The sequence below is a fragment of the Phyllobates terribilis genome, unplaced genomic scaffold (assembly GCF_046119375.1).
Source record: "Phyllobates terribilis strain yellow unplaced genomic scaffold, ASM4611937v1 Scaffold_5__5_contigs__length_657084704, whole genome shotgun sequence".
In the NCBI taxonomy this organism is placed as follows: domain Eukaryota; kingdom Metazoa; phylum Chordata; class Amphibia; order Anura; family Dendrobatidae; genus Phyllobates; species Phyllobates terribilis.
Genome location: NW_027362765.1, coordinates 118,415,383 through 118,429,593, shown reverse-complemented (window position 1 = coordinate 118,429,593; position 14,211 = coordinate 118,415,383). Strand labels below are relative to the sequence as shown.

Here is a 14,211-nt window from a genome sequence, read left to right as displayed (position 1 = left end):
TATCACTCAGGAGTGCTGAGCTAGGGGAAATACCAAAATAGCAAACACCACACTCCTTCCAGCCCACCCCGCACAGATATGAACGTCAGATCTTAGGGATGAGCAGACCTGGCATTGATCAAAAGAAAAAATCAGATTTGCTCCTATGGTCGCTGTTAGGGTTAATGCACAGTCAGAAGATTTTTATTTATTTATTTTCCAGTTATGATAGGTGTTTAATGCAGTAAAAACACCATTTACATGTTTGGGACTGATGATCTGAAGATTTCTGCTGCGTGTGAACTTACTCTTAGGAAATGGGTTTGAAGACGCCTTCATTTGATGTACCTGCAGTGGCTTTGACCGAGCACTAGATGGCAGTGCAAGCCGTACAAGCGACAGCAGAAGATGGCGATGATTTACACGTCATTTAAAGCGTATAAAACCTTGGATGTGTCACAGAGACACGTCAGACGTTTTGATCAGTAGGGAACTTGGTGTTGGCTAAAAATGAAGGAGATGATGTGTACAACATAGTGCAGCTCTCCTCTGAAAATGGACTCCATAGACCTTCTATGGTCAGTTTGGCAAGTCAGCAGCTCCTCTGGTCACCACATATTACTCAATATATTTTGCAAGCTACTGCTGATGAACAGCCTCATTTATCAGGTCACCTTTATGTAATCGCTCGCCCATTATTGGAATAAGGGTGATTTCTTAGAAGCAGGGCACAGGAAGGCACGTGGTGCAATGTAAAGCCAACATCAGCATTGATCTGCTACACTCCATTTCCTGCTATACTCACTGTAGTCAATACGGCATTGCATATTGTTGCAGAAGTCTGATTCCCAACCAGGGGGCTGCCATGAATATCAATCTTTGTTTATTTTCACCTTGAAATCTACTTTGGCACCAATTCCTTAAAGCACCACTTCGGCGTGTTTTTTTAAATTTTACTGCTGGTAATGCATGTTCCCTGCTCCAGGTATTATTCTTAGCAGCCGCTGTTTTCTTCTGGTTATCGGCGCCGCTCCGGTCAGTTTTCTGCAGTTTGTGACCTGCAGGATCGGTCCAGTGCCAGATTCGTGGGCGATCCAAAGGTCACTTCTCGATGTAAGTCTATAAGAGCCATAACAAGGTCAGAACCAGGCTCTCATAAACTTGCATTGAGAGACTGACAATTACCTCCGGTCAGTAAGAAGTTGTGATCATACGATGGCGAATTGGTATTGGAGTGCCGCCGGGAAGAGCGGAAGAAGAAGCATGGAACTTGCATTATCGATACCACTCCGGCGGTGAAATAAAAAAAAGCTGAAGTGGTGCTTTAAAACTGCCATTTTGTACCCCACTCTTAATGAAGGGAGCACTGGCATAAGAGGCGCCAAATTTATTAAAAGCCATAAATATAAATCTTTCAACCACAGTGCGCCCCCGCCAGAAATATCGTCAGTGCATGGAGTTCATTTCTGTCGTCATTTACACCACCTTGTGGCGTAAACTATGATTAATTTGTCAGGCACACTTGCCTTTCCCCTGTCTGAGCTCTATCCACTTTTCTAAATGTCAAAAAGTCTGAAAAGGTTTGCACAAGTTCCAAGAAACATTTTATGACACTTCAAGCAGTTTTATGCAAAAACTACTTGTGTTTTAGTTCCTCAGTATTTTCCAGGATATTTACTAGCAAATAGTGAGTGGGAAGAATCTTGGTTTGGTATAAAGAAAATCTAATACTCGCAGCTGATGGGTACAATTATATACAGTCCAGGCAATCCTCTGAGGCTAAGAGGGCGATACATTGTAACAAACCCTCAGGACAGAAGAGATTTGCACTGCTGATGGGTGTCTAGCCATTCATACAGTCATACCACCCCGGCCCTGCACAGATTAGTCATTCCGAACCCTCACAACTTTCTTTACAGGGGCTTTAATGGCAGCCGTGTGTAATGTCGCCCAACTTTTCAGGAAACAATAAAGGGTAATGATGATACCTCGATACGAGTGGTGTTAAATATTTATCATAAAGTGAACGATTATGTACAGATCTACACAGGTTATTCAGCTGTATTCCATGCCGGGATGACCTTTGTTTGCCTTGTGGCATAAACAGCGGGATCTCCAAAAGTGAACGGTTAATGCAATGTGTCCAGGTCCAAGTGTAAAGTGGCAAAATAAAGTCACGTGTTGGGAGAAGGCAGGGAGTGTGGATATTGAGCTGCTGGACAGGACAAAGGCACAGGTGTGGGGGGTGTGATCTCCACCCGATGAGATGCTCGATGGTTGACATAACCACAGTCTCTCCAATAAAAGCCCCCACTTATGGGAAAATCTGCAGTTCAAATTTGGGGGCCCATTCCAGAGCGCTCTTCACAACAGCAAGTGCAGCGGCACCTAGAGCCACCGTCAGTCCCATGACCGCCAGCTTCACCAGTCTGTTAGTACGGGGTTTGGTGAGGACGGCCTTGTTCCCGTGCTCTGGCCGAACCATGTCCCTGAAGCGCCTGCGGAGGACCATATCCGGCCGCTGCTGGGTGGACGCCAGTTCAAAGTCTTTAAAGGTCGACACCGCAGTCCTGGATTACACGGGAATAAATAGATTTACACACAAATAAATGATCGGTATGGTCTAAATAAACAAATTAGGCATAATGACATAAAACTAAGGGACCTTCCATTCCCATCCAAAGCTGCTTATCCAAAATTCCACCGGTCAGCCTTGGAAAAGGTTTATCTCTGCCCCACTGTCAGCCACATGGCCTATTAGCTGAGAGTCCGAAAACTGGCAGGATTGTAAACACAGCTTTGGATGTGAATGGAGAAGAAAGGATCAGATCATTTTGCATTAGTAAAGGCTTCATAAATAGTTTTTAAAGGGGAACTTTGTGTAGTCACGAGAGCAGATACTACACTGATTAGGCCTTAAAATGAGTCCCAGTCCCCTCAGGAGTGGATATTCTCACTCATTTTCAGATTGAGGGACTTTGGGGACCCTGATGTCCCCTTCTTCAGCTCTTGGAAGTAGTACCACTGCTCCTAGCTTGTCCTCACCTTTCCGCCTGATGCTGTAGTGCGGCTTCCCTGGATAGCTCAGATGGGGGGAACTGGACGAAGAGGTCGCCGGCTTTGCTGATGAGAGTCTCGTAGGGCAAGTCTTGTGGGATCTGTGACAGCAAGTGGTGGACGGAAGCCATATCGCACTCGCACTCCATCACCTCTGCCTCTCTGTGTAACACAATCTGCGGGGAGGAAGAAGAGAATGGTCATTACAAATTAAGAGAATTACAGCAGTTCTTCATACGTCACGGCGGACACTCTTACCACAGCCGCAAAGTAGATGGGCATCAGCGGGTGGCAAGCCAGAAAGAAGTCATACAACCTCACTACGTGCCTAAAGTCTGACAGGACGTGCCCGAACCATGTGATGAGCCAACTTAGGGCAAATATGGTGCCAACCTCCGCCCTGGGGATAAAACACACAGTCAGCTGCTTCTCTAAGTCCCCAGCAGGAGCTCACAGCATAGGATATACCCACCGAACCATGAAGTCGTGCAGTGCCGGGTTCACCAGCTCTATAATGGGCATCAGGTAGTTGAGGATGTGCTTTGTGTTATCCATGCTGGGGTCCATGAAGTCCCTTGTATGAAAAGAGAAAGAAGGGCTGAGCACCACAAATAGGACGGAGCAAAGGTAAATGGCGTCTGGAGTGGAGATCCGGTCTGAGGATGTCGGAGCATGCTGGGAGTTGTAGTGGTTTGGAAACCACGGCTATAGAAGGTGCTTGATACTATATCTTCCTGGAGGGAATATATGTGAGGCTTATAAATACAGTATTTGGGTGAAGGTTTTGCAAGGTGTGAATACTTCTGCAACAAAGTAAAAAGCAGAAACTCTGCAAATAGTCTTAATTAGCATGTTTGAGTTTGCAGCTCCGATGCAGGTCTATGTGACTCCATGGTGACCCTCCTGTCACGTGTTACTCCACTACATACTTTCCTTAATAACCCACAGACAATAAAGAGGCAGGTATAAGCAGGTCTGTAAAAGGGGTTAAACGGAGGTAAGCAATTAGTGTGGCGGGCAATCACAATCGTCCCCATCCTGCGTGAGGACACGTGACCGCTGTGGCCAATGGTTGCCATGGTCCTGTGACATCATTATGGATGGGGGTCCTGAAATGTTAGTATATAAGAGGATGTAGAGGGTTACAGCAATGTGTGCAGAAAAGGATCTGTGGCATGTTGGGTGTGAAGGTGCCAGATGTCGAGGTGTGGGGGGCGCACACAGACCCACCTTAGGTGATGTGTGGACAGCTTATCCACCAGGAGAGTGGCTACCGGCCCTCCCACCACCAGCAGGAAAGTGACTACAATATCATGATATCCCTGGTAATAGTGCAACTGCAGGTTTCGCGCCAACACCTGCAGGATGATGTCAATCAGCTGCTCCTGCAAGTCTTCCCGCTCCTTTAAGGGCATACCTGTGAGGCAAAACCAGACGGAGCACCCCCATGTTTGAGAAAAGACAGAAAAACGTAAGCCTCAACCCAAGTCCCGAAAGAACAGTCTACCCTCCCTTCACCACATTTATCCAATAATGGGCATGGTGGAGAATGCCAGTCTTTAGTCTAGATCACTTCCGCCCTATCAGGACGTGGGGGTCCCCCAACCTTATTACTAGGCCTTTTAGACTGGCAAAATAAGCTATGAAAAAAATGTATCCATTCGCCAATCCTGCATCCATGAGGCACAGTGCCGGGTTATCAGATTTCTGGATAATATCATTAGGAAGACTGGAATGCTCCTTAGATTGTGATCCACGGGCAAAGCACCATGGGAGTTGTAGTTTACCAGTAGATGAAGTACAAAACCAACCAATAACCCCACTGACATCTCACCGGGAGGGAAGCGCCTCAGCGAGCGCCGGACGTCCAGCAGAACCTGCTCATAGTCCTTGTTGTTCACCCGCAGTTCAGGACCTGCAGAGATCAGACAGCTAGTCAGTAGTGACCCCGTCTCTAGTGCCCCCTGGTGCTATTCACACAATGCTGCTGTCATACCTGGGGGTGGAGGCAGCTCCTCGGTGCTGACATTCAGGAGCCTGGGCCACACTTGGCATCGGATCTCATCAGTAAGAAGACCACCCTCGCTGATTGCCATCCGCCGGAGTGTCGCTACATCTGGGGGCTCCTTACTCAGAGCCTTCTGGATGTCACATAACTTCCTGCGCCTGCGGAATTCATTGCCTGAGACACAAAGTGAGGAGGGTGACAGGGAGATGTATCTGTCAGGGCTATAATATCCAGTAAGAATGGCAGCCACATGTCCACACACTAGTACATCACATTACCCTGCAGCATGTCCCCCCAACGGTGCTCACCGCCCTATGCACCAATCCTGAGCCCCAATTTACAAGTCCCCTACTACGAGAAGGGAAGAGATAGATGGCAGAATAAGAGGGAGGTGATGACATGTAAAGCAGGCTGATGTAGTGAGGAATGGTGTGACAGCAGGCACCATCTGGGCAGAGTCTGTGCCAGGCTCCAACTATAACTCTGCTGCTCACACAGTGTCCCTGCCACCTACTGTGTGCTGACCCCATCGCCTGCTTTCTCCCTGACAACTATTATCTCACTGCAGCATTCTACTTGCCTTCGTCCCCCGGCACAACCCGCCTCCGTCCCCCGCAGAGCCCCGGCAAAACCCGCCTCCGTCCCCCACAGAGCCCCAGCGAAACCCCCCTCCTTCCCCCACAGAGCCCCGGCAAAACCCCCCTCCTTCCCCCACAGAGCCCCGGCAAAACCCCCCTCCTTCCCCCGCAGAGCCCTAGCCAAACTGTGCCCCCTCCCTCACCACCTTCTACCTTGTAACCTATCTCCACAGAGCCAGTCACCTTATTTCTCCTCACAGACCCCTACAAGGAATCTGCTGCCTTCTCTCCTACCACCCAAAAATCCCCCCCCTCCTTTTCCTTAAGCCTCCATCCCCTCACAAAGCCCCTGCCACCTTTTGTCCCCACACAGAGCTGCTATCATTTAGAATTTCCATCCTGATTGAGGTCCGGGATCTTTGGCTACATGGGGCCCAGATATTCCTGATGGTGTCTGTTGGTCACATGTATGGACAGCAAGGGGCGACTTGTGATGGGCGGGGGGATTGCATCATGAACTGTACATCAGGGCGCTATAGATAACATCCTATATGGTAGGGTGTCATACACTGGGAGGCAAGCGGGTCGTGTCATGTAAAGCATGGTCTCAAGATACTGGATTGTGGGGGTGACAGGTACAGTATGGAGTGACACACAAAGCGGTGGGAGGTGAAACATCAAGTCCAGCCAGGTGTCATTAGATTACATGGGTAACATGTAATGATGATAGGGAGTCATATTGGGGTGCAGGAGAAGCGTTCAGCAGATTTTCACATAGTAGGGAGCATAGAGCAACAAGTAAAGCAGAGGGTTCATCAACTAAGGTGAAGCGCACAGCAGGGCGCCACAGACCGGGGCGACGCGCACAGCAGGGCGCCACAGACCGGGGCGACGCGCACAGCAGGGCGCCACAGACCGGGGCGACGCGCACAGCAGGGCGCCACAGACCGGGGCGACGCGCACAGCAGGGCGCCACAGACCGGGGCGACGCGCACAGCAGGGCGCCACAGACCGGGGCGACGCGCACAGCAGGGCGCCACAGACCGGGGCGACGCGCACAGCAGGGCGCCACAGACCGGGGCGACGCGCACAGCAGGGCGCCACAGACCGGGGCGACGCGCACAGCAGGGCGCCACAGACCGGGGCGACGCGCACAGCAGGGCGCCACAGACCGGGGCGACGCGCACAGCAGGGCGCCACAGACCGGGGCGACGCGCACAGCAGGGCGCCACAGACCGGGGCGACGCGCACAGCAGGGCGCCACAGACCGGGGCGACGCGCACAGCAGGGCGCCACAGACCGGGGCGACGCGCACAGCAGGGCGCCACAGACCGGGGCGACGCGCACAGCAGGGCGCCACAGACCGGGGCGACGCGCACAGCAGGGCGCCACAGACCGGGGCGACGCGCACAGCAGGGCGCCACAGACCGGGGCGACGCGCACAGCAGGGCGCCACAGACCGGGGCGACGCGCACAGCAGGGCGCCACAGACCGGGGCGACGCGCACAGCAGGGCGCCACAGACCGGGGCGACGCGCACAGCAGGGCGCCACAGACCGGGGCGACGCGCACAGCAGGGCGCCACAGACCGGGGCGACGCGCACAGCAGGGCGCCACAGACCGGGGCGACGCGCACAGCAGGGCGTCACAGACCGAGGTGACGCGTACAGCAGGGCGTCACAGACCGGGGTGACGCGTACAGCAGGGCGTCACAGACAGGGGTGACGCGTACAGCAGGGCGTCACAGACCGGGGTGACACGTACAGCAGGGCGTCACAGACCGGGGTGACACGTACAGCAGGGCGTCACAGACGGGTGACACGTACAGCAGGGCGTCACAGACCGGGGTGACACGTACAGCAGGGCGTCACAGACCGGGGTGACACGTACAGCAGGGCGTCACAGACCGGGGTGACACGTACAGCAGGGCGTCATAGACCGGGGTGACACGTACAGCAGGGCGTCATACACTGGGGTGACCCGTACAGCAGGGCGTCATACACTGGGTTGACCCGTACAGCAGGGTGTCATACACTGGGGTGACCCGTACAGCAGGGCGTCATACACTGGGGTGACAAGTACAGCAGGGCGTCATACACTGGGGTGACAAGTACAGCAGGGCGTCATACACTGGGGTGACCCGTACAGCAGGGCGTCATACACTGGGGTGACCCGTACAGCAGGGCGTCATACACTGGGGTGACCCGTACAGCAGGGCGTCATACACTGGGGTGACCCGTACAGCAGGGCGTCATACACTGGGGTGACCCGTACAGCAGGGCGTCATACACTGGGGTGACCCGTACAGCAGGGCGTCATACACTGGGGTGACCCGTACAGCAGGGCGTCATACACTGGGGTGACCCGTACAGCAGGGCGTCATACACTGGGGTGACCCGTACAGCAGGGTGTCATACACTGGGGTGACCCGTACAGCAGGGTGTCATACACTGGGGTGACAAGTACAGCAGGGTGTCACAGACCGGGGTGACACGTACAGCAGGGCGTCATACACTGGGGTGACACGTACAGCAGGGTGTCATAGACCGGGGTGACACGTACAGCAGGGTGTCATAGACCGGGGTGACCCGTACAGCAGGGAGTCACAGACCGAGGTGACAAGTTTGAAGGGCCCTCTATCCCCCCCCCCATATGTCACCCTCCTTACGCCCCGGAGTATCCCAGCCGCCTGTTACGGGTGGTAGTTACCGTGTCTCCCCGGCTCTGTGCTCACGGGCATGCTCGTAGACTAACCGATGCCGTTACCGGCAAAACATCGCGGACACACTTCCGTACACTCGACTCATGACGTCACCGCAGTAGAGACCTGCGCAGTAGAGTGACATCACCTGACCGGAAAGGCGTGGTCCGTCCAGAGCTGCCGCCGCTGTGATTGTGTCTCCCTGACAGAACCTGTGTGCTTGTACCTGGGGACCTCCCGCCACCCCAGTGATAACACTGCCACAGAGGAGCAGTCACCACCCGCCCTGCACGGCAGAGACCGTAAAGAGAGTCATTTCTTCTTGTGGTTGTTGCTATTAGCAACCACAAGCCACTGACACTGAATTGTTAATGTATCTGGCCATTTTTGCTGCACGCAGCACCTGCCCCTCACCACCATCCCCCATCTGTTGTAAAGCCCTCTCGTGGATTATTTATTAGAGTTATCAGTACCCAAAAAAAGCCAGGCCACCCCGGGGATGGGTTTATTATGGCAACCATATATATATATTTTTATAAACCCAAGGTCACGCCTCTTATATATAGGGTATGCGCACCACCGAGGTTTTGCGGCGACTCCGCCAGTGACTTTTTTTCCTGTAATTTAAACTGTAGTAAATGAATAAAGAATGATCATGTTTCTATTAGAGGGATCCCGTCATGTCCCAAAACGCTATTATCCAGCAGATATGGGGTTAATAATGCTCTAAAGCCGTGCAGCCGCCGCTCCGGGATCCCTGCTACCGCGCAAGATGAACTTTATTCCTCACGTCAGCCTTGGACTTTCAGTCACGGGTGCGGCTTGGGTCGTTCCGGATGCTGCGATACATTATGTGTACATTGTTTGGTTTATTTTTGTTTTAACACAGATGCTGCGGTTTCAGTGTCAAAACGGATTTGCGTGCGCTTTTTTGTATTTTTTTTTTACATGTTTTGTTTAACTTTTTTTTTTTACTTTGTCAGTACCACTGTGGGACATGTATATTTTTTTACTTTGATTGTCGGAGACCTGTCATTGACTCACTGACTCTGCTTATAGCAGGATCTAAACAGCCTACCGTACCATGGGGTCATCAGATGACCTCAGGGTACCATGGCAACCATCGGCAGCGGCAATTACGATCGTGGGGTGGGGGGGGGGCTGATGGTGTCAAAGGGGTCTTTTGACCGCCTTTTAACCACTTAGATGTCACTGTCGCGATTGACAGTGGTATTTAAGTGGTTAATCAGCCCCAATCAGTTCCAAAACCCGTCCGGGCTGATGCCGCAGGGTGTCAGCTGTCATATAGAGCTGTTACACTCGGGAATTTCATCTGTAGGGGGGCACTATTCACCTATTTCTCATCACAGTTTTAAAGCGGCGCTGAGGATTAAGGCCAATTAATGTTTTAATGCATATAGGTGGTCGGGGGTTAAAGGGAACCTGTCATATCAATAAATGCTATTAATCTGCATGTAGTGTTCTGAATCTGTGAGACTGCCGCAGTGAAGGCCCCGCTGCCAGGAGGAAATGAACTTTCTTCCTCCCGACAGCCTCAGGTTTTCACTCATTAGGCTGCGTGCACACGATGCGTTTTTCATGCGTTTATGCTGCGGAATTTCCGCAGCGGAAACGCATCAAATACGCATGGTAATCCGCACCCCATGGTCCCCAATGGCATTCCTCAATGTCAATGCACATGCTGCGGATTTTTCCGCAGCATTTCTGCAGCGCTCATAAATCCGCAGCATGTTCATTAATTTTGCTGAAGCGCAGCGGAAGCGCCGCCATTGACTTGCATTGAGACGCATAGAATCCGTGTCTGTACATTTGTACAAGCGGATTTTATGCGTCTCTATGTGCGGATGGTACCCAAGTCTGTAGGAGAGAAGACTCTCATCCAGACTTGGGTACCATTGTACCTGTAAAAAAAAGAATAAAATAATAAATAAAGTTTATATTCACCTGTCCGGCGGCCCCTGCAGCGCTTCTCCTTCCAGGACCTGAGATGACGTCGCGGTCATGTGACCGCAAGCTGTCTCGCGAGATGCCGGCAAGCCAGGAAGGAACCAGGAAGGAGCGCGACAGCTCACGCAGCGGCATCGGAGGTAAGTATAGCTTTATTTTTTTATTTTTACGGTCACACTATATAAATCCATGCCGTTTGCATGGATTTATACAGTGTGACCTAGTTGTCAAGCACTTTCCAAGTGATGCTATCGCCTGGAAAGTGCTTGTCAGTCCGCATGCGGAAACGCATGCGTTAACGCATGTGAATCCGCATGTATTCTGCAGGAAAAACGCATGCACAATCTGCATTCGTTTTTTCTGCCAGGGAGAAATTTTCTGCTTCATTTCTGCATCGTGGGCACATAGCCTTAAGGTGTGGCTTCAGTCACCGCTCAGTGCATAGTGAGCAGCGGCTTCAGCACTGACTGACAGCCAGATCAGCAGTGCATCAGTGTAGAGCTGGCTGTCAGTAAGTGCCAGGGGTGCAGCCAGTCCATGCATTGCAGTCTGTGATTGGATCGAGATTTATGGATGTTGGAATGAGCCCTTACTGCTGAAGCAGTTAAAAGAAGTTAACAACAGACTGAACATGTGCACAGCAATGTTATTTTTACATTGCTGTGCACTATGTTCATTTTTACCAGTGCTTTTCCAGGCGGAATCTGCTTTGAAAAAAACTTGTGCACATACCCTTATTGTGGATTTCTCTTTTATTTAAAGCGTACCTCCCCTGAAAAAAATAATACTAGCAGGGCTCCGCAGTACAATCATTTATTTAAAAACACCTCATTAGGGTGTATACACACAACATATTTTTTCAGGCCGATAGCTCCAAAACCCACCAGAAAAAGCGCCCAGAGAACACTCAAAAGAATGAACATATGCATTTGTATAGAAAAACGACTTGCTGGTCAAATGTTCAGGCTTTTGAGCGTCATTTAACGTCTTCAGGTTTCCAAAGATTCCAAGCGGCTAAAATAAGTGATGTGAATATTCTTCTGGCGTTTTCCGCTGTGAAGACGGTCTATACTTACAATACAAGTCTATGGGAAGGCTCAAAAGATGTCCGAGCGATTTTTTTTTAGCGTTTTTGTTTCACAAACGTCTAGCGGTTTCATCATTGTTGAATGTAAAAAAATAAAAACTTGTATAACATGTTCTAATTGTGACCGAGAAATAACACTTGTTTTTTCCTTTTGCTCCTAAACTGATCATGAGTTACTTACTGCATTACACTCCAGAGCTGCACTCATTATTCTGCTGGTGGAGTCACTGTGTACATACATTACATTACTTATCCTGTAAAGATCCTGAGTTACATCCTGTATTATACTCCAGAGCTGCACTCACTATTCTGTTGGTGGAGTCACTGTGTACATACATTACATTACTTATCCTGTACTGATCTTGAGTTACATCCTGTATTATACTCCAGAGCTGCTCTCACTATTCTGCTGGTGGAGTCACTGTGTACATACATTACATTACTTATCCTGTACTGATCCTGAGTTACATCCTTTGTTATACTCCAGAGCTGCACTCACTATTCTGCTGGTGGAGTCACTGTGTACATACATTACATTACTTATCCTGTACTGATCCTGAGTTACATCCTGTATTATACTCCAGAGCTGCACTCACTATTCTGTTGGTGGAGTCACTGTGTACATACATTACATTACTTATCCTGTACTGATCTTGAGTTACATCCTGTATTATACTCCAGAGCTGCACTCACTGTTCTGCTGGTGGAGTCACTGTGTACATACATTACATTACTTATCCTGTACTGATCCTGAGTTACATCCTGTATTATACTCCAGAACTGCACTCACTATTCTACTGGTGGAGTCACTGTGTACATACATTAGATTACTTATCCCAGGGGCGGAACTACCGCCCGTGCAGCCCGTTCATTGAACGGGGGCCCCGAGGGAGAGGGGGCCCCTCCAGCCTCCAGCAGGGCCGCCATCAGGGCATGACTGTCCTGACTCCAGTATGGGGCCCGGCCGGTAGGGGCCCCCTCTGAGCCCCGTTGGGGGCCCCCCTCTTGTGCATCTCTCTCCTCATGGGGCCCCCGGCCCCATGCTAAGCGCCGGGTCCAGGACATCTCAGCGCTGCGCTGCTGCGGCAGCGCCTTCATGATTCCCCTGACTTCCGGTCATGTGACGGCGCCGTCACATGGCCGGAAGTCAGGAGAACCTGGTGTCAGCGATTTGGACGAGTGCCAGGATTCTGCAGGGATCGCATGGGGGTAAGTATAACAAGTTTTATTTTTTTTTAAATACAATTAACTAGGAGTGGGGGGAATGGGAGATGCACATGTGGGGGGGGGGGGAGATGAGAGATGCACATGTGGTGGGGGAGATGAGAGATGCACATGTGGTGGGGGAGATGAGAGATGCACATGTGGGGGGGGGAGATGAGAGATGCACATGTGGGGGGGGATGAGAGATGCACATGTGGGGGGGAGATGAGAGATGCACATGTGGGGGGGGGGAGATGAGAGATGCACATGTGGGGGGGGGGAGATGAGAGATGCACATGTGGGGGGGGGGATGAGAGATGCACATGGGGGGGATGAGAGATGCACATGTGGGGGGGGAGATGAGAGATGCACATGTGGTGGAGGGGGATGAGAGAGGTGCACATGTGGGGGAGGGGGGTGAGAGAGGTGCACATGTGGGGGAGGGGGATGAGAGAGGTGCACATGTGGGGGAGGGGGATGAGAGAGGTGCACATGGGGGTGAGGGGAATGAGAGATGTGCACATGGGGGGGTGGTGAGAGCTGCACATGTGGGGGAGGGGGATGAGAGATGTGCACATGGGGGGGATGAGAGATGTGCACATGGGGGGATGAGAGATGTGCACATGGGGGGATGAGAGATGTGCACATGGGGGGGTGGGTGAGAGCTGTGCACATGGGGGGGATGAGAGCTGTGCACATGGGGGGGATGAGAGCTGCACATGGGGGGGGTTTGAGAGCTGCACATGGGGGGGGTTTCAGAGCTCACCATGGGGGGGTTTGAGAGCTGCACATGGGGGGGGTGAGAGCTGCACATGGGGGGGATGAGAGCTGCACATGGGGGAATTGGGAGTAGGGGGATAATGAGCTGCACATAGTGAATGTGGGGTGGGGGAGAGTAAATGATGATGGGGTGGGGAGAGCACGGACATGATATAATGAATTGGGGCAGGGGGTTGCATGTAAATAATGAATGCGGGGAGCAGGAAGTATAGAGTAGGGGGCGTTGCGGATGCAGGAGTGTAACTGGTAACAAATTGGCGGAAAGAGTAGAGGTTCTAATTAAATTATATATTAAGTGCCTATTTACAGTTAATGGGGGCACCGTGGTGGATTACAATTATATTTGGAATGGTAGGTTGCATAATAACTAACCATATATTGATGGTGGATGCACGTCTGTATTCAGCTGCGTAATGTAGAAGTTGGAGAATGTGCTCTAGATAACTGTGTTATTTTATGCAGAGACGAGTCCTGGCTGGAAGACGTGATGGCGGTCTGTGCTGGATGAAGGAGAAAAGCGTAGCTGAAGGACTTCACCTAGAGACGTCACCAGTGAGTCAGTGTATTACATGTACACTTACACTATATACTATGTACTGGGCTCCTGTGTATAATGTCACTGGTGATCACTGTATTACCTGTACACTATATACAGAGCTCCTGTGTATAATGTCACTGGTGATCACTAGATTACCTGGACACTTACATTATACATACCATGTATAGAGCTCCCGTGTATAATGACACTTATGGTAATATTAGTAATGTGGTGGTAATATGTGGTCTGGTCATGGTGTGGCAGTTTTTCTCCCTTCTGTGTGGTATTATTCGGTCACTATGTTGTGGTAATA

At 51.0% G+C, this 14,211-nt stretch overlaps 1 protein-coding gene across 1 annotated transcript; it reads right to left on the bottom strand.

The window, feature by feature from the left end:
- Positions 1-1,972: 1,972 nt before the first annotated feature.
- Positions 1,973-8,487, bottom strand: TBC1D20 (TBC1 domain family member 20). The gene is made up of 8 exons (XM_073681025.1): positions 8,331-8,487; positions 5,033-5,218; positions 4,871-4,951; positions 4,267-4,453; positions 3,509-3,610; positions 3,295-3,436; positions 3,025-3,212; positions 1,973-2,549 (listed from the first exon to the last, which is right to left on the bottom strand). Exons 1-8 carry the CDS (start codon positions 8,359-8,361, stop codon positions 2,294-2,296), a joined length of 1,173 nt encoding a protein of 390 aa, XP_073537126.1. The 5' UTR covers positions 8,362-8,487; the 3' UTR covers positions 1,973-2,293.
- Positions 8,488-14,211: the final 5,724 nt, after the last annotated feature.

Bases quoted from the DNA above. Each gene is read 5' to 3' on its own strand.
- TBC1D20 (XM_073681025.1), bottom strand. From the start codon at position 8,361: ATGCCCGTGAGCACAGAGCCGGGGAGACACG. The intron at 3,437-3,508 runs GTGGGTATATCC...TTTTATCCCCAG, and splicing joins CTGCACGACTTCATGGTTCG to GGCGGAGGTTGGCACCATAT. The intron at 2,550-3,024 runs GTGAGGACAAGC...CGTGTAATCCAG, and splicing joins CTACAGCATCAGGCGGAAAG to GACTGCGGTGTCGACCTTTA.